Raw genomic sequence first — 26,602 nt, forward strand, 5'->3', positions numbered from 1 at the left:
TCCCAGATTAAGGTGTGCTGTGTGCATAGGCATGTAAGGAAAGTGTAGTCCCATATTAAGGTGTGCTGTGTGCATAGGCACGTAAGGAAAGTGTAGTCCCAGATTAAGGTGTGCTGTGTGCATAGGCATGGAAAGAAACTGTAGTCCCAGATTAAGGTGTGCTGTGTGCATAGGCATGAAAGGAAAGTGTAGTCCCAGATTAAGGTGTGCTGTGTGCATAGGCATGGAAGGAAAGTGTAGTCCCAGATTAAGGTGTGCTGTGTGCATAGGCATGGAAGGAAAGTGTAGTCCCAGATTAAGGTGTGCTGTGTGCTTAGGCTTATCATGTAAAACACTTATAGCTTTTATGGAAAACATTTTGTTGAAAGGAAGTCTCTTCTAAGTGAAAATCCAACATAGGCAGAAAGGGTGGTCCCTTTTTAGCCTGTGCTGAGTGCACAGGCAAGACTCTGGGATGACACTTTATGCTCATGCACTAAGCCCAGTTTTTCAAAAACAAGACTCTACTTACATCATATACAAACCATCCTTGCAGGCTTTCCATACGTCATCACCGTGATGACAGGTGACAAGGCCAATGCAGGAACCGACGCCAAAGTGTTTGTGATCCTGCACAACGGCAAAAAGAAGCAGGACAGCGGCAAGGTGTGGTTGTCAGACCGCAGCTTCAAGCGTGGCATGACGGAGATCTTCACCATCAACCTGCAAGCCATGCTGAGCCCACTGACCAGCCTCGAGATCGGACATGATGACAGTGGCATCGCATCAGGCTGGTACTGTGACCAGGTAGGCTCACGCGGATGTAGAGCTGTACATTTGAATCACACCTTTATTTTTAATGGATGTGTGCTATCGAAATGTAGTTATACAAAAGTTATATTGATAAATGTCTGACAGGTTATGCAGGTAGTGTTGTGCTTGCATAAAGCTGTGGAATTTTAATATAATTAATGACCACAGTTCGCCAAAGGTGGGTTTTTAGCTCACCTGTCATGAAGTGACATGGTGATCTTATGTGACCGTGTGATGTCCGGCGTCCGTTGTGTGTGCGTGCGTGTGTGCGTGCGTGTGTGCGTGCGTCCGTCAACATTTGTTTGTGTAGACAGTAGAGGTCACAGTTTTCATTCAATCTTTATGAAATTTGGTCAGAATGTTTATCTTGATAAAATCTGGGTTGGGATTTTATTTGGGTCATCTGGGGTCAAAAACTAGGTCACTAGGTCAAAAACTAGGTCACATAATAGGTCAAATAATAGAAAAACCTTGTGTAGACAATAGAGATCGCAGTTTTCATCTAATCTTTATGAAATTCGGTCAGAATGTTTATCTTGATGAAATCTGGGTTGGGATTGTATTTGGGTCATCTGGGGACAAAAACTAGGTCACTAGGTAAAAAACTAGGTAAAATAATAGAAAAGCCTTGTGTAGACAATAGAGGTCGCAGTTTTCATCCAATCTTTATGAAATTTGATCAGAATGTTTATCTTAATGAAATCTGACTTGGAAATGTATTTGGGTCATCTGGGGTAAAAAACTATGTCACTAGGTCAAAAACTAGGTCGAATAATAGAAAAACCTTGTGTTGACAATAGAGGTAGCAGTTTTCATCCAATCTTTATGAAATGTGGTCAGAATGTTTATCTTGATGAAATCTGGGTTGGGATTGTATTTGGGTCGTTTGAGGTAAAAAACTAGGTCACTAGGTCAAATAATAGAAAAAACGTCAACAATTTGTTTGTGTAGACATTAGAGGTCACAGTTTTCATCCAATCTTTATGAAATTTGGTCTGAATGTTTATCTTGATGAAATCTGGGTTGGGATTGTATTTGGGTCATCTGGGGTCAAAAGCTAGGTCACTAGGTCAAAAACTAGGTCACTAGGTGAAATAATAGAAAAAAAACTTGTATAGACAATAGATGTCACAGTTTTCATACAATCTTTATGAAATTTGGTCAGAATGTTTATCTTGATAAAATCTGAGTTTAGATTTTATTTGGGTCATCTTGGGTCAAAAACTAGGTCACTAGGTCAAAAACTAGGTCGAATAATAGAAAAACCTTGTGTTGACAATAGAGGTAGCAGTTTTCATCCAATCTTTATGAAATGTGGTCAGAATGTTTATCTTGATGAAATCTGGGTTGGGATTGTATTTGGGTCGTTTGAGGTAAAAAACTAGGTCACTAGGTCAAATAATAGAAAAAACGTCAACAATTTGTTTGTGTAGACATTAGAGGTCACAGTTTTCATCCACACTTTATGAAATTTGGTCTGAATGTTTATCTTGATGAAATCTGGGTTGGGATTGTATTTGGGTCATCTGGGGTCAAAAGCTAGGTCACTAGGGCAAAAACTAGGTCACTAGGTGAAATAATAGAAAAAAAAACTTGTATAGACAATAGAGGTCACAGTTTTCATCCAATCTTCATGAAATTTGGTCAGAATGTTTGTCTTGATGAAATCTGGATTGGGATTGTATTTGGTTAGTCAGGTGAGTAATTCAGGGCCATCATGGCCCTGTTGTTTAATCTTCTTGTAATGAGTATATATGAGTTTTCTCAAAATTAAGAGATGGATGTTGCTCGAGTATTATCAATTATTAATGTGTGCAACTTTTTTTATGATGTTTATTAGAGTAAATGGGGCATAATTTTCTTGACAGTTTAAACATTGATGAAATTAACAAAATAGCATTCAATTCTAAAAACTACATTTAAACATAAAGATTGAATACATTTTAAACAATATATCTAAAATGTTGGAGCAAGCCATAAGCATCATTTCCTGTATATTAAGCCACTTAAATTGACAGCTAAATAATTTGCAACGTTAGTAACAGGCCAAATACAGGAAAGTGCCCAGTATCAAACCTGATTTGTTTGAATCTTTCCTATCAACATGTTCAGTCGTGTTTTTTTAAATAGCAAAACACTATATTTGTGTAATAATAATAAAACCATTGAACACATCATGGGGTCGTAGACAATTCAAGTCTTCAAAGATGGATATCTGTGAACTCAGGAGAGAGTTAAAAGCCATCATGGTGCATTCAAATTCAAATCATTTTTCAATCAAAACATTTTCTTTATGACAAAGCTTTATTCAGAATGTAAATCGAAAACACTTAGCTGTCCCATTTAAGGTACAAGTACTTTATGTAAGGGTGAATAGGTAGAAAAACTACAACTTCAAAGCCGCTGATTGTGTGCAGTTACTTGAAAATAATGTAAAGAACAGATGGTTGTTTCATGGGTGATAGAGTCAGTTATGACTGTTAAAAATGACAGCCAGACCTTTAAGTAAAGAAAACGGGGGGGGATGGCAACATTATTATGCCTCCTTTACCAAAGTGCCCGCCTATGTATCTAAGTGTAGATTTATTATCAAATTGGAATATCCAGGTCAGATCATAGTAACACCTTTCACCTCTCTAGAGGTCACATTTATTAACCTATCTTGATATCCATATCCAGAATGTTTATCTTGACAATATCTAGGTCAAGTTTGAATTAGGGTCATGCTTGTCAAAAACTAATTATAATTTTAGTAAAACAAACTTAACACATTTATCTGTTCCTGTTTAGTACTAGTACATGAATGTTCTTGCAGGTGATCGTGTACTGTCCAAATACTGGCATTGAGCAGTTCTTCCCATGTAGAAAATGGCTGTCGAAATCTGACGGTGATTTTTTGATACAAAGAACACTGTATGAGGACACAGGCCGAAGAAAAACAAAAGAGAAAAGTAAGCCAATTTGACTATAAAGTATATTGTTTCTTTGAAATAGAGACATCATCTTTAGGATAATAACTGTTTAGTACATAAACTGTTTAAGAATAAAGAAATATCAAAGGTTTCTAATTAAGGAGTTACAAGAATTTCTAATGAAAACATTTAATTGATTTCTAATGTAAAAATGTCATAGATTTCTAATTGAAACATTTTAAGGATTTCTTCAAAAGAATTTTATGGGTTTGACATTTTTTTGAAGATATACAAATGTTAAGCATGTACAACAGTCGCAGACAGAAACCTCAATTTTTGTAAAAAATATCAAAAATACAAGCAACTGACAGTTTGCATGATTTAGGCCATTCTCCCCCTTCCATCCCACACATATAGGGCAGTTATCAGGTACTGGCAATAAGATGTGCAAACCACTCAGTTTGCACATTAAAAGTTTCAAAACTTAAAAAACTGCTGTGTATAACTCAAATTGTGTTCTTGCACAAATATACATTTTGACAAACATTTCCATTTCAGAAGACACATGGAACGTATGGGTGAAGACAAGTGATGTGAGCAACGCTGGAACTGATGCCAATGTGGTAATATGCTTGTATGGCAAGAAGGGTAAATCTGAGGAAATCCCCCTTGATAACAAGGGAGATAATTTTGAGAAAGGAAAGGTGGATCTCTTCAAGGTGAACATTCAGGATGTTGGGCTGCCCTACAAGCTGAGGGTGTACCATGATGACAGTGGTCGGGCGGCAGGCTGGCATCTGGACAGGGTACGGTTCCCATGGTTACATTAATTTAGTTTATATAGTCATTACCATTGTGTGGTCCCTATAAGTAAATGATTATAGACATCCTGATGTATTTGAGATCATTAAAGCCATTAGAATATGTGGTTGCTGTTGTTACATGACTTCAGACATATTTATTTCTGATCGCTATTGTTACATGGTGTTAGATATCTGGATTTGTGATTGCTATTGTAAAATGATTTAAACCATTGTTATATGTGGTTGCTAAAGTTTAATAATTTTAGACATAATTTTGTGGGAGCAGTGGTCTAATGGTAGGACGCTGGCTTAGGGATCGAGAGGTCCCGGGTTTGAATCCCGCCCTGACCACTGGAATTTCCTTGAGCAAGAAATTTATCCCACATCTGCTCCTCTCCACCCAGGTGTATAAATGGGTACCTGTGAGGGAAATAAGCCAATGTGCCGTGGCTGCATACTGCTCCAAGATGTTAACGGACGACTTATGACCCAATGATCAGGGAAAACTGTAAAGCGCCTTTGATCGCACATCTTGAGTATGAAAAGGCGCTATATAAATGTGGTAAAAAAAAATCAAAAAAAAAATCTTGATTTGGGATTTCTTTTTTTGATTTATAGTAGCCAATGGTATGCTTGATTGCTTTTGTTGCATGATTTAAGCTATTGGGATTTAATGTTGCTATGTTAGCATGATTTCAGATATTGGGATGTTTGGTTAACATTATTTTCAAGATTTAAGCCTTTTAGATGGGTGGTTGTTATTCTTAATATTTAATTTTAATTTATCCACTGATATTTGTTTCTGATGTAGTTCCAATTAATGGCATATATGTGTAAGAACAATTGTGTTTCTCTGGTCATTAGACAATATAATTATCAAAGATCTTTAAAACCTTTGTGCCTTAAAAAAAGAATTTTCCAATATATTTTTCCGTTCATGTTAATATTTGGTCTAAGAAAATATATGCATGGCTTAAGTAATGTCTGTTGACAGTTTTATTTTTGGAACATGTATAAGGGCTCCCTTTATCATATACAATGGTCATGTATAAGGGCTCCCTTTATCATATCCAATGGTCATGTATAAGGGCTCCCTTTATCATATACAATGGTCATGTATAAGGGCTCCCTTTATCATATCCAATGGTCATGTATAAGGGCTCCCTTTATCATATCCAATGGTCATGCAAACATCTGAGAGGATGTTTTACACATATTCATGATGCTTGGTTATCCTGAGCGTGTCTCATTATTCTACTGAAAAGTTATGGAAACAAAATATGCAAAAACCACCAAATGAAAAAAATCAAACTTGAATTGCCTTTCAGATCAATATAGAAAACATCAGTACTAAAGAGAAATTTGAATTCCTCTGCAATCGATGGCTGGCAGTTGGGGAAGATGACGGCTCAATCGTGAGGGAACTTCCCGCCACTGGACCTGGCATCAAGAATCCTTTACCTTGTGAGTGCAAAATTTTATATACAGAGATTTGGCTTGTTGACTCTTTTGTCTGTTTTGTCTGTTTCCCGTAAACTTATAATATAAAAAGATTTGGCTTGCAGTTGACTCTTTTGTCTGTTTCTCGTAAACTTATATAAAAAGATTTGGCTTGTTGACTGTTTTGTCTGTTTCTCGTAAACCTATATAAAAATATTTGGCTTGTTTACTCTTTTGTCTGTTTCCTGTAAAAAAAACACTTCTTGGAGTCATTGGGTGAGGTTATCTTAGGAACAAAATTTTTAATAATGTAATGTTTATCCAATTAGCAAATAATCTTGAATGTGTTGTCTGTCTGTGTTATGGTTACAATAGAATTTAAAATGCATGTTTATTTGTTGTTTATTACATCTACTATATATTTATTCATGCTAAAGTAATCCTGTGTCTACTGATAAGAAAATGTTAAAAATACATCAAGAACATTTTGATGAATTTCAACATGCATTATTTGAGCATCAATCTGTGAAAACTAGGCTTAATGCATGCCTTTAAAGTGTCCTACTAGATAAGTCTGTGCAGTCAACACAGGCTTAACTGGGAGGAGTCTTTCTGTCTTTGATGGATTTTTTTTTAAAGAACAAAATACTTTTAAATGAAAAAAGCAGAAAGTACATTCCCTGATTAGCTTGTGGGGACTGCACAGGTTAATAAGGGATAACATTTTGCTCACATTAAGCCCAGTTTTCCCAGGCTCATTTATTAATTTTCGTCTGGTTTCCTTCCAGTGGATAAGTACGTTATTCAGGTGTTTACTGGATCCCGGAGCATGGCAGGCACCAACGCGAATGTTTACATCAACATCTTCGGTGAACGGGGTGACACTGGCATTAGATTCTTGAAGAAATCTCAAAACTTCGATAAATTTGAGAAGGGAAAGGTGTGTTTACATTTCTCAAAATACACCTTTCGGAATTGATGTCAACATTTGCTTGGGATAATGCATATGAGATAATAATCAGTTAATGCAATCAAGGTTAATTTTCTCTTTATTCACTAGGTATCAAAAAGGCATAGTATTTGTCAAAAGCAAAAGAAACGACATATACATTAAAGTTTTGTAAAAACAACACCTTTTAGTAGATCAATTTATTATTTGTGACAAAATTTTGATTGATATACCATGCGATGAATTGTTTCAAAGTTTTTGCACATTTCCAGATGGATGAATTCACCATCGAGGCAGTGTCAGTGCTGAAGCTGACCAAGATCAGGATAGGGCATGATGGGAAGGGTGCGGGTGCAGGCTGGTTCCTTGACAAGGTCATCGTCAGGCAGGCGGGCGAAAAGAAATTTGAACAGGAGTTCATCTGCCAAAGGTAACTTCAGCTGAGCTCACTTTGGCGTAGTGGATACTGTGTCCGCCAAAGCTTACGTCTTTTAATGTTGTTATTAGATATGGTATATGCCAAAGGTAATGTCATTTAAGGTTGCTGTGGGAAAGTGATTGCAAAATTTAATGTCTGTAATTGTTGCTTTGGCCTAGCGGATATGATGTCTGCCAAAGGTAACGTCAGTTAAGGTCAGTATTGCATAGTGGATCTGATGTCTGTCAAATGTCATGTCTGTTTAGGTGGCTGTGGCTGTGGCATATTGAATACAGTTTCTGCCAAAGGTAGACATTTGTTAATGTCGCTTTTTATGCCCCCGGATCGAATGATCGGGGTTATATTGTTTTTGGCCTGTCTGTCTGTCTTTCTGTCTGTCATTCTGTCTCAAAACTTTAACCTTACAGTAAAGTTTTGCAATAACTTTTGAAATATTGAACATAGCAACTTGATATTTGGCATGCATGTGTATCTCATGGAGCTGCACATTTTGAGTGATGAAAGGTCAAGGTCATCCTTCAAGGTCAAAGGTAAAAAATTTAAAACTTTAATATAGGAAAGTTTTGCAATAACCTTTGAAATATTGAACATAGCAACTTGATATTTGGCATGCATGTGTATCTCATGGAGCTGCACATTTTGACTGGTGAAAGGTCAAGGTCAACCTTCAAGGTCAAAGGTCAAACAAAAAAGCAGCGGCGCATTAGGGGGCATTGTGTTTCTGACAAACACATCTCTTGTTGTAGTTGAAAGTGTGTCTTCATAAAGTAATGTATGTTAAGGTTGTTGTGGTATGAGAAGAGGAGTCTGTCAAAGGTAACATTGATTAAGGTCAACAACTTGAAGTTGGATGGAAAAGTTACCCTTAAATTTTGATTAGTGTAGGTAGCTTACAGGAAGAATTAGCGTAGGAATGCATTTGGGGCCAGTTGCAATAAGGGAAATGGGGTGAATCATTTTGGTTGGTATTGATCTCGATGAATGAAGAAAGCTGTCTTGGAGACAAAGCATTGAATTGTAATGGCGGCTAGTATGGTTTAAGTAAAGGTCACTATTACTTAAAGAAGAAAAAAATTATTTCAGTTATAAACTTCTATATAATTTTTATGTGGATGGATTTGTTTTACTGAATTTGTGTGTAGATAGTTTAGATGCAGACCTAACTAATGATTGGATTGTTATTTATCAGTTCTAGGTTAATGGTCACTATTACAAAAATCGAAAATATGTTTCCTTTCAATAACATAACTTAAATTAAGATGCAGGCATTGTTCTAAAATAATGTGTTTAGGTATAAAACATTCATACCTAGCTTTGGATTGCATTTCAGATCAGTCAGATTAAAGTCAAGGTCACTGTTATCAAAGGCCATCCTTTCTGCTCAATTACTTGAGTTCTATTGTGGTATTGTTATGAAAGTTTGTATGTTAGTTGCTGATTAGCAGACCTAGCCTTGGGGAAGTTGCATTAAGGTCAAGGTGCTGTTATTGAGCTATTGAAAACCTGGTTGTGTGGTGGTGCAATTTTTAGCTCATCTATTTTTTGATAAAAAATTATGAGCTATTGTCATCACCTTGGCCTCGGCGTCGGCGTCCGGTTAAGTTTTGCGTTTAGGTCCACTTTTCTCATAAAGTATCAATGCTATTGCATTCAAACTTGGTACACTTACTTACTATCATGAGGGAACTGGGCAGGCAAAGTAAGATAACTCTGGCGTGCATTTTGACAGAATTATGTGCCCTTTTTATACTTAGAAAATCAAACATTTTATATTATTTTGTTGCTTTTTTTTGCATTTTTGGACGATAATGTAATAAATGACCACACCCCCACACTATATACCCCCTCCACTCCACCCCTCCCTCTTTTGTGATTGAAATTGAGATAGGTCCCTTCACCTTTAAAAAGAAAAATAGATGAGCTGTCTGCACCCACAAGGCGGTGCTCTTGTTCTTGTTTTATTTTACAAACTGGGCCAGCTGGCTCAGTTGGTCAAATGCTAGATTATAAAACAAGGGATTGGGGATTCCATGGGTGGCTCAGCCACATTACCAAGGATTTGGGATTCCATGTCTGACCCAGCCACATAACCAAGGATTTGGGATTCCATGTCTGACCCAGCCACACAACCAATGATTTGGGATTCAATTTTTGGCTAGCCACATAATCAAGGATTTTGGATTCATGTCTTTAACAGCCACATAACCAAAGATTGGGGATTCCATGTATGACCCAGCCACATAACCAAGGATTTTGAATATCATGTCTGGCTCAGCAACATAACCAAGGATTTTGAATTCCATGTCTGGCCCAGTCACAAAACCAAGGATTTGGGATTCAATTTCTGACCTAGCAACATAACCAAGGATTTGGGATTCCATGTCTGACCCAGCCACATAACCAAGGATTTGGGATTCCATGTCTGGCCGAGTCACATAACCAAATATTTGGCATTCAATGTCTGGCCCAGCCACATAACCAATGAGTGTGGATTCCATGCCTGGCCCAGCTACATAATCTCAGAATTGGGTATTTCATGTATTGCCCAGCCACATCCAAGGATTGTGGATTCCATTTCTGGCCCAGCCACAAAACCAAGGATTTGGAATTTGATGCCTGGCCAAGCCATATAATACAAGAATTGGGGATTCGATGCCTGACCCAGCCTTATAATCCAAGGTTTGGATGTCTGTCCTGGCACATAATCCAAGGATTGGGGATTCCACGTCTTGCACAGCCACATAATCCAAGGATTAGGGATTCATGTCTGGCCCAGCCACATAAGCAAGGATTGGGGATTCATATCTGGCCCAGCCACATAAGCAAGGATTGGGGATTCATTTCTGGCCAGACACATAAACCAAGGATTTGGGATTTGATGTCTGGCCCAGCCACATAATCCATGGATTAGGGATTCATATCTGGCCCAGCCACATAACCTCTATGGGGGATGGTCATATAATGAATCTTATGTCAATCCACTGTCTACCTCTGATTGAAGAAGATCTGTTGTCTGTTTCTTGCATAAGCATGTGCACTTAGAACTTATAAACTAGCTTACTCAGGAAAGTGTAAGATGGTAAACTGACCTTTGTGATACCACTGAAATACTGTTAAAAACAGTGATAAGTTCAAGTGTGCAACAAAACAATCATATAACTTTATGCTCACTCATATAATATACAAATCAACAAGTACCCCCCCTTTGTATATTTGTTTCTGATTCTATTGCAGATGGTTAGCAGAGGATATGGATGATGGACTTATAGAGCGGGAAATCACGTGTTCTGGAACACAGATGTTGTCCAGTAAGTTTTCAGACAATTTTATTTCAAGAGCATTTGTTTGTACCTAACAAGTATTGGAAGATCTTATGGTTTGTAGATTGTTTTTCAATATCCTGTTTACAGGGTTATATTGCAGTTATTACATGAGTCATTTTCATTGCATAAAATGTACTTAGTTTATGGAGTGAACTGCTATAATGTTTTCAAAGCAATACAATTGAAACTTCAAGTCTTTCTGGTATATTCATTTACACTTCATTTTTGCATTTAGAAACTAGCTCATCAGGTCAAATTTAAGTTTAAATAACAATCTTATCACTCCAGTGGCAAGATATATGACTAAAGCTTTATGAAACTTTGTCAGAATGTTTATATTGACAATATCTATTGAAATTAGGTATCTGGGTTAGATGCCTCTAAAATGTATGTCACAAGATTAAAGCCTAAAACTTGTTACCACTCTTGGGCCACATTTACCAGTATGACTCAATCTTGATGAAACTTGGTAAAAATGTCTATCTTGGCAATATGAAGGCCAAAAACTAAATGATCTAGTCACATTTTCAGCAATCGATGTCTTAGAACTCCGTTGAGCACTTCAGAGCCATCATGCAGGGTTGTCATTATGATTGTAAACAAAGGATTATTTTGGAATAGTAACCGATTCGGCCGGAGGTCAAGGGGGCCGCCGAAAACCAATTCTAGACATTTTAGGGACAAAATTAACTTCTATTTTCAGAGCATAAAAAGTTAAAATGAGGTCTAAAAAGAATAGAACATTTTAAGATTTTCACATTTTTAGTATACTGTACAATGTAAAAACATATAATATTGATAGATCTTTGCATGTTCCAATTCTATCCATTACCCGATAATCCAGTATTATTACGATTTATTTTTTTCAAAACCAAATTACGGCCAATATTGACGATGAATGTCGTCCGCCATTTAACGCAAGTGCATATACAAATTAAATTGTGAGATTGGGGAATTCCCATTGAACATGCGTGAATCACGTGACGCGATTGGAGAGCATTGAGAGCCATTTATATTTAGTAATATTGACAAATCAACGACTCAATCAAAACTGTTACATGTACCTCTTTTCAGAAAAGTTTGTGAAAGTGAATTTCTGAGAGAAAAAACGCGTCTTTCTTTAAATTTTACTGAGTACTTTTCATTCCGGATTGTGATATAACTTGTCAGGTCATTCATGCATGTAGACCTATATTATGTATGCATAGTTTGGCAATCTCAAAACACGTTATTTACCTACTTATTACATTATGTGTTATGACCATTTGTATAACAAAAAGCATTATTTAATTAAAGTACTTTCAAATGTGTATAATTAAATGTGTTATCTAAAATCATTTTCAGATTTCATTATTCACGGAAAACAAAGAAAATTATAGCAACAGAGACACATTTTTCGTGTTTTTCATGTACAGATGAAAATCATGCCAAAATTAGACTTCATGTATAACATCACGTCATTCTTCCTCGGGGAAAGCGTGGACTTTATTATTTAGATGCTGAATAACAACTTCGTAGGGCAGAGATAGCTAATATCTTTTATTTTGGTAGAAAATCGAAGAGCATTTTTTTGATATGTTGAAACCTTTTCTCTAACTAAAAAAATAGTAAATTACGCTCTACAGTGCTACATTCGTTGAGATAAGGTCAGTAATATTCTTTGAAATGTACAGCTATTTGATACAGTTTCATGTGGGGTCGGCGTGTATTAGGCTGCCTGAGCGCTGATTATGGTTGACATGCTTTTCTAGAAGTTCATTGAAAACAGTAGCTCTTAGGCTGAATTAATGAACTGACTGAATGACCGGGCGTCGCTCTACTATACTACGGTTATTCCTCGTCAATTATTGTCGGTTCGTGTGATCAAAACTTCCGATCGCAATTTTAAAGATTTGGGAAAAACAACCGATTTTCTGGCGATTTTAACTGAATGAGGATGAATTCAATCGGTTAATAATGAAAACCCTACATCATGGCACTCTTCAGTCTTGTCATTTTGTAAAATTACTCACCAGCAGTCCTTCCTAAGCTGTCAGCATCCGCATCAATTTGTTTAATCAAGTTCTTTGTAACATAGTTATACCAATTTACTTCATAACAAATCTGTTATCCATGTCTGATTTTGAATCATTATCATTACACTAAAAAGCCAGGGTGTGGATGTGCACTGAATGACATGAAATGTAATGAATTGCTTCTGGAGATCTTAAGAGCAAAGCATCTTCAATGCAATTTAGTTGTTGTTTTATGTATCTATTTTTACTTGTGCAAGTCATGTAATGAGTACCAGCAGTGCCCCTTGTTTATTGGATTTTGGTGCAGTTTTTCAGTCAGATAATATATTTTGGTTATGTTAACAATTCACACGTTTGCTGGTGTACCAGTACTCAGTGCACATACCCATGTCAGTAACTCACTGCCCTACTTGAGTTAGAGCAAGGGGGAGAATGGCCATATTAAGAATTTCTTTACCAATCCCACAAAAGTTGTTTATGCTAATGTTCAGTTTTAATTGCTTTTCAGTCTCCTACTAATGCTGTTTTCATGTCATTTGCATTATTAGCCGCTGCTTAATATGCAGTATTGTGCTCATACTCATTAAAAATGCATATCAAAATGTAAAAATATTAAATAGAACACCCAATAAATTTTAACAGTAGAAATTTATGACTGAATAATGTGTGATTTATGTTCTTTGTATCCATTCACTTCAGAAGACGGTAAGTAGTTTTATATGAAATTACATGACAGCATGCTCATTGTGTGGCTTTGGACTCAAATTTACGATTGGCTGTTCATTTGCCTCCAGTACATCAATGTTTTAATATGAACTGAAGGTGCTGTTTAATTTAAGTATAATAGAAAAGAAAGTAATTTATTTTGCATATAAATGAAGTCAATGTAAAGAAATTATTCAGTAGTTTATAATATAATTGCATACATCACACGCTTGAAGTTCAGTTATGGCAAGTGTTAAAAGAGTATATATATATATATATATACTCTGTGGCTCTGGTTACATGCCATACTTTACTTGCATGCATTAGTAATGAGTTGCCATTGATGTGCTATTCGTAATTAAGTTCGTAATGACCTACATTACTTGGTGCAAAAAGGTACCATGTGACATTAAATTAGAAGGCACCTTTTTGCACCGATGGGGCGATATAATGGGTGCAGTATTTAATGACCAAATTCTTGTTTCTGTCAGCATATTTTTTAATATGATTTATTAAAGTATGATATTGAGTATAGTTTGCAATGAAAAATCTAGAAATTTGACTGTACAAATATCACCAAAGATAAGATTTTTTGTCCCCATTCTATAGAGATATTGGCAAGTGACAGTTTACTGAAATGACTTTTTTAATTTAACACACATGCTTATTAGTAGCCGCCTGCTTCTTTTATGCATTTGACAGTTTGTTGAAAGTGTTGGAATTTGCCTTTTTATTTTAGCAGCTGACGATTAAGATACTAATTTCCGAAAATATCACAAACAAGTTTGGGCTTATATAAACACATTTGAGAAATTGACAGTTTTGTTACTCAAACGATGCCAATTACACACATACATTGTGATCGCCTATGTCCGTCGTGCATCTTCTGTCGTGTGCCGTCAACATTTGCCTTGTTAACTCTCTAGAGGCCACATTCATTGTCCAATCTTGATGAAATATGGTAAGAAGATTGGTCTCAATGATATCTTGGATGAGTTCGAAAATGGGGCGAGGCATTTTTCCTTTTATCGCTATAGTAAAGTCTTGTTAACACTCTAGAGACCCCAATCTTCATGAATCTTGGTCAGAAGATTTATCCCAATAATATCTTAGACGGTTTCGAAAAATGATGCCGGTTGGTTAAAAACATAGCCGCCAGAGGGCAGGGCATTTTTCCTTATATGGCTATAGTAAAACCTTGTTAATACTCTAGAGGCCACATTTATTATCTGATCTTCATAAAACTTATTCAGATAATTTGTCCATATGATATCTTAGATGAGTTCAAAACTGGTAACCTTTGCTTAAAAAACATGGCTGCCAAGGGGCGGGGCATTTTTCCTTATATGGCTATTTATGGCTACAGTAAAATCTTGTTAACACTCTAGAGGCCACATTTATTGTCTGATCGTCATGAAACTTTGTCAGAACATTCATCCCAATGAAATCTTGGACGAGTTCGAAAATGATGCTGGTTGGTTGAAAAACATGGCTGCCAGGGGAAAGGGCATTTTTCCTGATATGGCTATAGTAAAACCTTGTTAACACTAGACGCCACATTTATTTTCCGATCTTCATGAAACTTGCTCAGATGATTTTTCCCAATGATATCTTAGATGAATGTGAAAATGGTAACCTTTGCATGAAAAACATGGCTGCCAAGGGGCGGGCATTTTCCCTTATATGGCTATATATGTGTATAGTAAAATCTTGTTAACACTCTAGAGGCCACATTTATTGTCTGATCTTCATGAAACTTGGTCAGAACATTCATCCCAATGATATCTTGAAAATGATGCCGGTTGGTTGAAAAAAATGGCTGCCAGGGGGCGGGGCATTTTTCCTTATATGGCTATATATGGCTTTTGTAAAACCTTGTTAACACTCTAGAGGCCACATTTATTGTCCAATCTTCATGAAATATGGTCAGAAGATTTGTCTTATTGATATCTTGGATGAGTTCGAAAATGGTTACGTTTGCTTGAAAAACATGGCTGCCAAGGGGCGGGGCATTTTTCCTTATATGGCTATAGTAAACACTCTATAGAGACCAAATTTATAGTAAGATCTTCAAAAAACTCGTTTTAAAGATTCATCCCAATAATATCTTGGACGAGTTTAAAAATGATGCCGGTTGGTTGAAAACCATGGCCACCACGGGGGTTGGGCATTTTTCCTTATATGGCTATAGTAAAACCTTGTTAACACTCTAGAGGTCACATTTATTTTCCGATCATCATGAAAGTTGGTGAAAAGATTTGTCCCAATGATATCTTGGTTGAGTTCAAATATGTTTTGGTTGCTTTAAAAACATGGCCACCAGAGGCTGGGCATTTTTCCTTATGGCTATATATGGCTATAGTTAAACCTTGTTAACACTCTAGAGGCCACATTTATTGTCCAATCTTCATGAAACTTGGTCAGAAGATTTTTCCCAATAATATCTTGTTATCTCAGGTGAGCGACTTTTGGCCTTTCAGGCCCTCTTGTTTAAATTTATTCATGATAAGACATGCATAGATTATAGATAAGTGAATTGTTAGTTAAAATAACCAATATAGCTTCCTACCATAAGTTCTTGACATTAAAAGAAGGTTTTTTGGTGACTAGTATGTTAGGTCAAGGACACAGTAGAAGAGTGACTAGTGACATTATTCATGTATAAGTATTCAAACATTAAAATATTAGAGCACATTCACAGATAAGGTACCTGTTAAAAGCCTACTAGCATATTTTGCAAAGTTTCAATCGATCCTGTGAATAAAGATCACCTGTGAACAAAGACCAGAATAACCACATCCCTTGAGTGGTCTTTAATAATTGGCTTGTTAGACTGGAAATAAGCAATTACTTTTGGTTCTGAACTTATTTTACTTAACTCAAGACTACTTTTATCATGGTTGAGTTCCTCTTGGCATCGTTAAACAACATTATTACAATGGCTTAGGCATAAATAAGGCTTAATTTTTCAGACAGTTCATTCAGTGATGAATTAAAATAAATAACTATTCTAGTAATCTTACTTTATTAACTTAAAGCTCAATCAAGTTGCAATTTCAAATTTCAACTGACCGTTTCTGTCGGCTGGCATACAGATCCTGTATTGGTTTTAGTTTCATCTGCTGTAACTGCATCTTGCACCTAATAAAGTTGTCGTTTTGCTTTGGAGAATGGAAGTCAGTGTCTCTGAAATAATTGTCAAAAACAAAAACAACTCATTTTGGCAACTTGTGTATGAAGAGCGAGAACAGCCATAAAAACTTAGTAATTAATGTGCATGCATGGAGGGGATATGAAAAACAGTGATCATGATTGTGCAGATTATCCAATCAGATGGGTTCCATTCACATGTATATGCAACAAGTTGTGTTTTTATTCAGTTTAATATACATGTAAACAAATATAGTATGGTCTTACAACAGCGTTACATGGATATGTCTTGTTCTGTGTTTATAACTGTGTGTGATTGTTGTGCATAATATGTATGGGATAAAAGAATAAAACATGGGAGTAGTTGAAGAACCATTCAGAAAGTAAAAAGTCAAAATGAAGACTTATGCAATCAAAGCGCTGAAGGCACTGAAGATGTTCGCTATTGCATAATTAATAACACGCAATTCATTTTTCAAAATCAATCGCAAGTTTGAAATGAACACACGCCATTCAACTTTATAAAGTGTGTGTGATAGCGCACGGGTCAAGTTTTGTGTGCACTTTTTATCATCCTTATTATTTCATAGAAATAACTTAGACAAAATAAAAACAACATGCTTTTTGGACGTTCTGAAAACATAGAAAGTATGATGAAAATGGTAATGAGAACTTAATATAAAAAAAATTTGCAGTCACCATCATATTAAAGGAATATTTTTTCTAATATCAAATAACTATCTCACCAAGAATATAAATTCATAATGAAAGTTCCGTGTACAAAACTTTTGATTTTTGACACCATATGCAAATTCAAAATATACAATTATCTTCATATCTTGTATATGGAGGAATAAAAGTATATAAACATTGCTGTTTATGCTTTACTTGTTACCCGAGCAGTTCACACGGTGTCAACAACGATGACATAAACATAGGTATAGAGCACTTTTAGGCATAGCTGTTTTACTCAGTTTTCATCTTAGTGACTTTTACATAACGCCAACAGACACGCATAAATATTTTCAAATATTTAATAAGCTGATTCGAGATACAACCTCTGAATTTTTGCTACATCACTGCGCATGTGCTCAATTCAAAGGATGTAGCACTGTTCAGTGTAAGGAATTCCGGACTACTCTCTGTATGCTCAAACGACACAAATTGTGACCCTGTTACAATTACGCGTTACAATCCATCTCGCAGAATATCACTTTCGCCTCCAAGATGAGAAAACAATCATTAGCGAAATAGTATAGTGTCACGATAAGAGAAAATCGTTTAATTATCATGCCACAATGTTTGCCGTACTTGGTCAGCACGTCTGGAAATCATTCCTTAATGTGTGGATAGGCTGCCATTATTAACAAGTTTGCTATTTTGAATTCAATTTTGTATCAAAAAGCATTGTTCTTAAATGTGGCATCTTCAATTCGCAATGAGATTTGTAATGACCCTCGTCATGCGAAAATGGGTCTTATTCCATATGCGCCCATCATATAAATAGCCCACTCAGCTATCTCTCCTTCTGGTAAGGATAAACATAACATATTGAGTGATTTGATAGCAAACAGCATCGCCTATGGCCTGACTGCGCAAAAGCACATGTTGGGTTTAACAAACGCTTGCCGAAACGCATAAGACCCATTTTCGCATGATGGCGCTATTGATGTGTGATTTAAATGTGTCGAAAGAAAACTGCGTTTGAATCAAATATCAACATACGATATATTTCGATAGTGAAGAAAGATAACAAGGCATATGAGGACACATATGAAGTGCTCTCCCGTAGTATATTTTTTATCTACTCACACTAATGTGTGGTTTGACAATGCTAACACACATTTCATGCGGTGAATATGCAACTTACAAGTGAAAAACACAACACAATAGTTTAACTTTTGTTTAATTGTATTTATTTATTTAGAAAAGTAAATTGCAAACTTTATTTCAAAGTCAGCGTATACGCCGACAACATTTTTAAAAGATATTTATTGTTATAAATATATTTAATATAATATATTTAGTTGTTTTCGGTTTTAGCGATTATAAAGCATTTTCGAGGTTGCCTATAGTATGCCTGTAGTAATTGATGAACTCATATCCAACTGTCTATGTATTGAGAACTGTGAATATAAACAAGCTAAACCTTCTACTAACCTTCTACTACTGAGTTGCTAGCACCCGTAAATACAAAAGATCGCCGCTATCTGTTGAGAACCAAAGAACGTTTTCCAGAAATACCCGCTGTAGTAGCATGAACGAGGTTACGAAACAGGTCATTTGTATTATTATAATTAATTGTTTGTTATATTAGGGTTTAGCGATTATGAAACATTTTTTTGTTTTTATCGCTGAAGTTATTGTTGAACTTATGTTCAACGTTTTATAAATTGAGAATATAAATAAGCGTTAACTTTTTCCCGAATCTATTAATAGCCTCAATTTACGACCTGTACTACGTCATTGAGGTGTATGTGAGAGCGTAACCTATTGCATTGTTATCGCCCGTGGACTTTCCTTTGTTTATCGACAGGCGCATCTATAAATAGCCTCATATTATGAATGGACTGAGCAAAAATACTACGTCATGAAGACGCTGCAGAAAGTGGACTATTTTATTCATTCATAAACAATCTCCTCCGCGACACGTACAATACAATCATTGTTTATTGATTCTTTTCTATAAAAGCACCGTTCAAAACTATTGCATTTAACACAATATTAATATCATGTTTCCATTTGTGAATGATTCTAACACGGCACGTGACTTGTTTTCTATAGACAATGAAGGAAATCAAGCGTGGGTTATTCTGCAATAACTTATGGGCGGAGCTTAATGTTTCGAAAATAGTTCCGAATAAAAAAAAAAATATTGCAGTAAAATGCACGTGCTAAAACCCGCTCTAAAAGAAATGTAATAAATGTAGCATGTATAGAAGTGTAATGAAACAACTAATTGTATATTTGGTGATTATTGGCATAACCACGCCTACAAAGAATGTTATTTGTTAGGAAACGTAATTCGGAAAACATTTATAGCATGTCAGCTTTTCAGTAGCATCAATAAACGTGACGTCATTAAGTTTCTACGATTGTTGTTTTCAATGAAAGTGACGTCATTTGCAAAATATTTGTTAATGAAAATGACGTCATATGTTTGTACAATTCAATGACGTCACTAAATAGTGAACTTTGTACTAAGAAGGGCGGAGTATTGAAAAATATAGTTCACGTCCTAAAACTTGAACCAAATCAATTAGAATCGTGTTAGAATCGAAATAATATTTTTCTATGATGGTTAGTTGTCGAATAACCCACAGTAAGTTGTATAGATGCGTGTTATCAAATCACTCGTGCTTCGCATTCGTGATTTAATTCCTACGCATCTATACTCCTTACTGTGGGTTATTCGACAACAAACCATGATAGAAAAATATTATTTCTTAAATATAATTGGAGAACTCAAACCTCTTGCATAAATTATACAACTCTTTCTCGCGCAGATACGCGTAGTAAGCGGGTATTGGGCTCCTAGTAGCTAAGGCGTATCAACCTGAATTTTAGACTAACCACCTTAGACGGTCGCTAAGCGACCATCTAAAAAGGAATTATTGCTTTTATACTAAGATTACATTTGGTGTAAATGTTGGTGGTTTTGTTTTGGTGGAAACTTGTAAATTTGATCATATAACAAAGGGCTACTTAATTTTCAATATTAATTCTTTTATTATATTGTGTGTGAAACATACATGATAAGGAAAATGTTGATTCAACTGATTAATGATTTTGCTTATAAAACTATATATTTTATATTATTTATGTGGTTTGGATTCAGTGTTTTGTGAGCTAAGAAGCTTATGTTATTAAGAGTAAATGTGACTTTGATTTGCTTGGTAAAGTATTAGCTTGCTCTAGGTCCCTTTTATTTGAATGACACTTTGTAACCCTATGGATTATATAAACAGTTGTGAATGTATCAGCTGTAAATTAATGAATAACCTTGTTTAATGAGTTACAAATAATAAATATTATTTTTAAGATGAAATTAAAATTGATTGTATCTTTAATAATGAACAATAATACATGAGAGCATGTGACTTACCAGCCCTTGATCCACTTTAAAGTGCATGTTCTGGTTGATTAAGCTATTGTAAATGCGAACAATTTATTGTGCTAGCGCTTTTTTTATTCTAGTGAATAAATGTATACAGTTTTTTTGTTTTGTTTTTACCCATTGTGCATATAGAAGTATGTGAACATATTTGTTATTGCAAAAAAATAGTTTTTATTTGAGCATGTATATCAGTGATGTGTTATATGTCGGCCATTTACTAATTTTGAAAATTACAAACTGTTTTGTCATGATTCAACAGCAATTTGAACTTTAATATGTAGCCATTCTGAGAAAACCAAGCTTAATAAAATGAGTTGTTTTCTGAGAAAACTGGGCATAATGAATGTGCGTAAAGTATCGTCCCAGATTAGCCTGTGCAGTCCGTACAGGCTAATCAGCGACGACACTTTCCGCCTTAATTGGATTTTTGCTTAGAAGAGACTTCATTTAAACGAAAAATGTCATAAAAGCGGAAAGTGTTGTCCCTGATAAGCCTGTGCAGATTACTCAGGCTAATCTGGGACAACACATTATGCACATGCATTATGCCCAGTTTTCTCAGAACGCGACTCAAATGTGTGACAAATATCATCCCAGATCAGCCTGTGCAGTCCAGAAAGGACAACACTTTCCGCTTTTATAAACTTTGTGTAAAGGAAGTTACTTCTAAACAAAAATCCAGTCTATACAGAAAGTGTGTACCTCGATTAGTCTGTGCTATGTGCATATGCTAATATAGGACAATACTTAAAGCATATGCATTTAGCCAAGTTTCCCCAGTCACAGCACATATCTGTTTGAGCCATTATTTCTATATCACATCATACTGATAAGCAGCTGCATATTTAACTCTTTCAGTGCTGTAACTTAATTTTGAAGGCCTTTGCAAACACTTTGGATCCATATGAGACGCCACAAAACGTGGCATCTCATCAGGATCCAAACTGTTTGCTATTCTGATAGTATTCTTTGAAAAAAAAATCAAAGAAATTGCTCATTTTACAAATTCAGCAGACAACATTTAAGCAGATGACAAATTTACTAACATGCAAAGTGTAAGTAAAGCCTTACATGCATTATGAGCCTCAGTTTCATAGAGACACTTTGACTTGTTTGTCTGGCCAGAACCAGTATTTGGTAGTGCTGCAGCGAATCCAAAGTTTCAATTAGATCTGAATTTGAATCCAAAGGCTCGGATATCGAATATCAGTTTGAATCCTAATTTGAAAGTAAACATACGCAAAATAAATACAATTTATATTGCTATAACCAAAATTATGTTTTGAACCCCCAGAACTTATATATTTCTTATGAAAAAGTAATTAAGTGTTATTATTATTATAAACTTTACAGCTACTAAAATTTATACTATATAAGCAGCATAAGAAGATGCAGCTGCAGCCGCAATAGCAGTAGTGGAAGCAGAAATAACGACATCAAAAACAAAAAAAAATACTAAGAAGATTAAAAAAATGCACTTACGCTGTTCGAACAAACTTCTATACCCGGGTCGAGATTCTGCAAATTTCTCAAAAACTATCAAAATCGCACATACACGAAAAGTATAAGCATTTAAACGACAAACATTTATAATAATATAATCTTATTAATCAGTTGAATTCATATTGGCTTTGTTATTGAGCTGAAGACAGCTTGAAAGCTTGAATTTCACTTTCGAATTACAGGTTTTTGATATTAAATGAAGTATGAAGTTTTGAAAAATAGCAAAATTTCTTTTCTATACAACTTATTGGTGCACAGAAACAATAGCATTTAAACTAAGTATATGACGAAAGATGATTCCTAGACATTACATGATGCAGGAACACAATTTAACAGGTCGCGAAATTATGCAAAATTTACCTGAATAACATTCCAGTCACACTGGATCCACTACAGTTGTTTTTAATACAACTCAGAAAGACAATAAGGATTGAAAACTTACTTAATGCCATTAGGAATTGCATTTGTAATTTTTAAATTCTCCATGATTTCGAGTTAGTTTTGCTTAGGGCGCTCATTGTAGTTCATTGAAAATATTGAAAGTTGTTATTTGTGTACGCTCTAATATTGAACATTACTGTTGTAGTTACACTGCACTATATTGTTATTGTCAAAAGGGGAGTTGAATATACAAGGGCTGAGTGCTTAAAGTATATTTTTAAAGATTTAAACTTTTGCACCAAAACTAAGCATACAACTTCAAAATGGCGTCCAAATAGTTGAAAGTTTAAATTCTCATATTAGGCCGAGTTTTTCTTGGTTTCTGCCTTTTTTATCGTATAAGGCGAGTTTCGAACTTTATTGGCTAGGCTCAACTTGTATTGGGCAAACAAATTGAACACATTCTTGTCTAATATTATAAAGTTAATTAATGTCTCATATTAAACACAATTATGTCAGTCAGATATAATAAGAATAACACTGTATTTTAACAAGCAATTAACACATCACACGCAATCTGCAATAAGTATCAATAAAATACTTTGTAATTAGTATGCCGATAAAACCCAAAATGCTTCCAAACCGAGGATTTTATATTGTTAAGGTGCAGCGCGAATTATAGTCTGCGCCATTTATACCATTGACAACGAAATTAGACTGTGTATTACCATGTTTTTGTCGGAAAAGTAGCTTTAATTGTGACAAACTACGTACCAGTCAGCCTTTCAAACACAAGAAACAATTTAACAAAAGTATTAGGGCGAAAAAAACAATTACCGCAAAGGAAAGGTTAAACTCAAATAAGATCCGGATTCAAAACCGATTTTACCAATCACAGTTAGATCCGTGAATCCTCGTTTGGATCCGCGAATCTCGGATATTTCAGATATCCGTTGCAGCCCAAGTATTTTGTGTTCTTGGACAGTTCATGAGAATGCTTAACAGGAGGGAATCAAACCTCAGATCTCCTGTTCTCAAGGTGGACATATTTAACCCTTTGCATGCTGGGAAATTTGTTGTCTGCTAAAATGTTGTCTGCTGAAATTCTAAAACTAGCATTTTCTTTGATTTTTTTTCAAAGAATACTATCAGAATAGCAAACAGTTTGGATCCTGATGAGACGCCACATTCCATGGTTTCTCATCTGGATCAAAACTGTTTGCAAAGGCCTTTAACATTCGGTTCTAGCACTGAAAGGGTTAAGCATATGTGGCCATAAAAGACTTTTACAAAAACTAACCTGTTCATTACATCCTTTGAAAATCACTTGCTAACAGTGATTATGGAGATAAGTTAGTTTCTCTTGCAGTGATTTGCGAAAACTTCCAGAAAGAATCATTCAAGACATTACTGTTACCACTGATATTCTAAATCAAAAAATCCTAAAAAGTATAATAAAAAAACGCATGCAATATTGAGCCACAAAGTACAACTCATTGCAGCAACATCGTACCACGTCCATGTCAAGACAGGGGACGTGGCCAATGGTGGTACAGACGCAAACGTCCATCTGATCATGTATGGTGACAAGGGAGACACTGGAAAGCTGATGCTGCGCCAGTCTGACAGCTATCGAAACAAGTTTGAGCGCGGGAAGACTGACACTTTCAAGCTTGAAGCAACAGACATCGGGAAGGTAGGATGGAGATCACAAGCTTTATTTGTTCATTCTGTGTGGAGTTGATTAATTTTGCATTATGTTTTGTGGGACTTATTCTATATTTTTTCTCTGTGCGGATTGTTTAGTGTGGCTTTGATGTGTCTAAAAGAATTAAGGAGAATTTCACCGAAACTTATTGAATCCTATATAATATATTGTGAAGGCTCAACAATTCAACATCCAAAAATTTGGCACATAAAATTTCTCATTAAACAAATAACCTTTCCAACTCCCATGTAAACTTCCAAGCTCCTCCCTTACGCAGATCAAGAGAATCAAGATCGGTCATGACGGTACAAATCTGGGGGCCAGCTGGTTCCTGGACAGCGTGACAATTCTGGTCCCCAGCCGCGGGGAGCAGTACTTGTTTGCCTGTCACAGGTGGCTGGGCAAGGACGAGGCAGACGGCCTGCTGGAGATTGAGATGGAACCAGCTGAGGTCGGCAACATGGACAAAAGTAAGGGCATTAGTTGTATCCTCCCTAACAGTATATCATCAATTTATACTTTAACAGCATGACAACACTTAAATGACCTACCACAATGGACTCCACCCTAGAATCCCCCCCCCTGAATCCCCAACCCCCCCAAAAAATAAATAAATAATAATTTCATGTTTTTTTCCTTATTTTTGAAAGATCAGCTTATAAATGACCACACCCCCACACTATAGCCCCTTTCCACCCCTCCCCCCTCCGATCCCCCCCCCCCCCCCAAAAAAAAAAGTCATTTACAGAACAAAATTTGAGATGTAAACTTCTTGAAATACAATAGGAAACTGTAAAATTTACTCATATTGATATCATGCTTGTGTCGTTTTTGTATGCCTTTACATACATAAAATATAGCTAATTTGTTTTAAGGGTTGCTATTGCTGGATTTGATAAAATAGATAATTACTAGGGTGTAAGAAAGTCATTTGTACACATATCTAGTTCAATGACTAGGAATATTCAATTTTACTTTGGATTTTTTTCCCATGAAGATATGAGTAGTGGATATTTCATCTTTGCTCTTCAGTCCAAGCTCTTTTATTCATTTCATGTATTACTTACATCTCCTGATGTTCAGTTTAAGTATTGTGTTTTTCCCCCCAAATTAACATGTGTGTTAACAGATTTGGTACATTGTATTACAGGCTAATTAGAAAAGTGTAAAATACTTTATACATTTTTACAGCTAATGTATGGAACATTTCCAAAACTAACAAAAATTATTAGTGTATGTAAGTTCCTTTAAGAAGCGAGTACAATGTGGTTTATTGAAAATGTTAATCTTTTTTTTTCTTTTGAGGTCATGTTACAAAATGACACTTTATTGTTATCTGGTAGTGCAATATTATGATATCAGTTTTTATTTGCGTAGTTTAAAATCTAATTTGAATTCTTGATAAAGATCTGAACATGTCCTTAAATTATGATTCTGCTTGAAAATATGCATAAAATAAGTGCAATGGGACATAAATAGTAATAATAAATTACAAATAAAAATGTAAAAGTTTGAAAGAAAATTTCATACTGCAACTCAAAATGATTCAAATTGGTAATTTTGGGACATGTTCATTAAAAAAATAATCAATTTTTAACACTATTTTGAGAAATTTGACAAATATGTAGAATATGTTTAAAAAAATGTCCCCAACTTGTTTATGTGAGTTATCCTCACCACAATTATGGCTCTTTGTATACCAATGAGGGTTTTTCCAGCCATCCTGTTTATGGTCACCATATGGATCAAGGGTGCAAACATAACTCCTCCCTCTGAAAACCCTTTTTAGTGACATTGACCCTTGCAATGTGTTTCCAGCTATCCCCTATGAGGTCACTGTGTGGACCGGGAATGTTCAAGGGGGCGGAACAGACGCCAACGTCTTTCTGCAGATGTATGGGCCTGATGGTAAAACAGAAGAAATTGCACTTCGAAACAAGACAGACAATTTTGAGCAAGGAATGTGTGACAAATTTAAGGTTATAATTCTTATTTTCTTTTGATGATAAACATTTGGTGGAAGATTTAAAAACAAACAGTTAATACAAAAAACAATATCTTAATATCCATGCATGTTATGTGGAATTGTACAGTGCAGTTAGAACAGAGTGTTGGTAAAGTATTTAAGCCCTTTTAGCGCTGGAACCGAATTTTTAAGGCCTTTGCAAACAGTTTGGATCAGGATCAGACGCCACAAAACATGGCGTCTGATGTTGATCCAAACTGTTTGCTATTCTGATAGTGGCACCAATTTAGCAGACCACTAATATCCCAGCATGCAAAGGGTTAATGCTGATCGGTAAGCTGCTGTTAGTGTTGCGTTTTACAATAATTCTAAATATAACACTGCTTCAAATGCAAAGGC

At 35.5% G+C, this 26,602-nt stretch overlaps 1 protein-coding gene across 2 annotated transcripts in view; it reads left to right on the top strand.

Annotated features, from left to right (window-relative positions):
- Positions 1-26,602, top strand: part of LOC127843594 (lipoxygenase homology domain-containing protein 1-like) — a 220,772-nt gene that overhangs the window by 134,596 nt on the left and 59,574 nt on the right. For both annotated transcript variants that reach the window (XM_052373278.1, XM_052373283.1), the window contains exons 13-22: positions 536-786; positions 3,608-3,743; positions 4,263-4,510; positions 5,836-5,971; positions 6,736-6,887; positions 7,169-7,326; positions 10,570-10,643; positions 24,032-24,225; positions 24,515-24,707; positions 26,056-26,216. In XM_052373278.1, coding sequence (XP_052229238.1) covers positions 536-786; positions 3,608-3,743; positions 4,263-4,510; positions 5,836-5,971; positions 6,736-6,887; positions 7,169-7,326; positions 10,570-10,643; positions 24,032-24,225; positions 24,515-24,707; positions 26,056-26,216 — 1,703 coding nt within the window. The remainder of the gene's footprint in view (positions 1-535; positions 787-3,607; positions 3,744-4,262; positions 4,511-5,835; positions 5,972-6,735; positions 6,888-7,168; positions 7,327-10,569; positions 10,644-24,031; positions 24,226-24,514; positions 24,708-26,055; positions 26,217-26,602) is intronic.

The sequence above is a fragment of the Dreissena polymorpha genome, chromosome 1 (assembly GCF_020536995.1).
Source record: "Dreissena polymorpha isolate Duluth1 chromosome 1, UMN_Dpol_1.0, whole genome shotgun sequence".
NCBI classification, from domain to species: Eukaryota; Metazoa; Mollusca; class Bivalvia; order Myida; family Dreissenidae; genus Dreissena; species Dreissena polymorpha.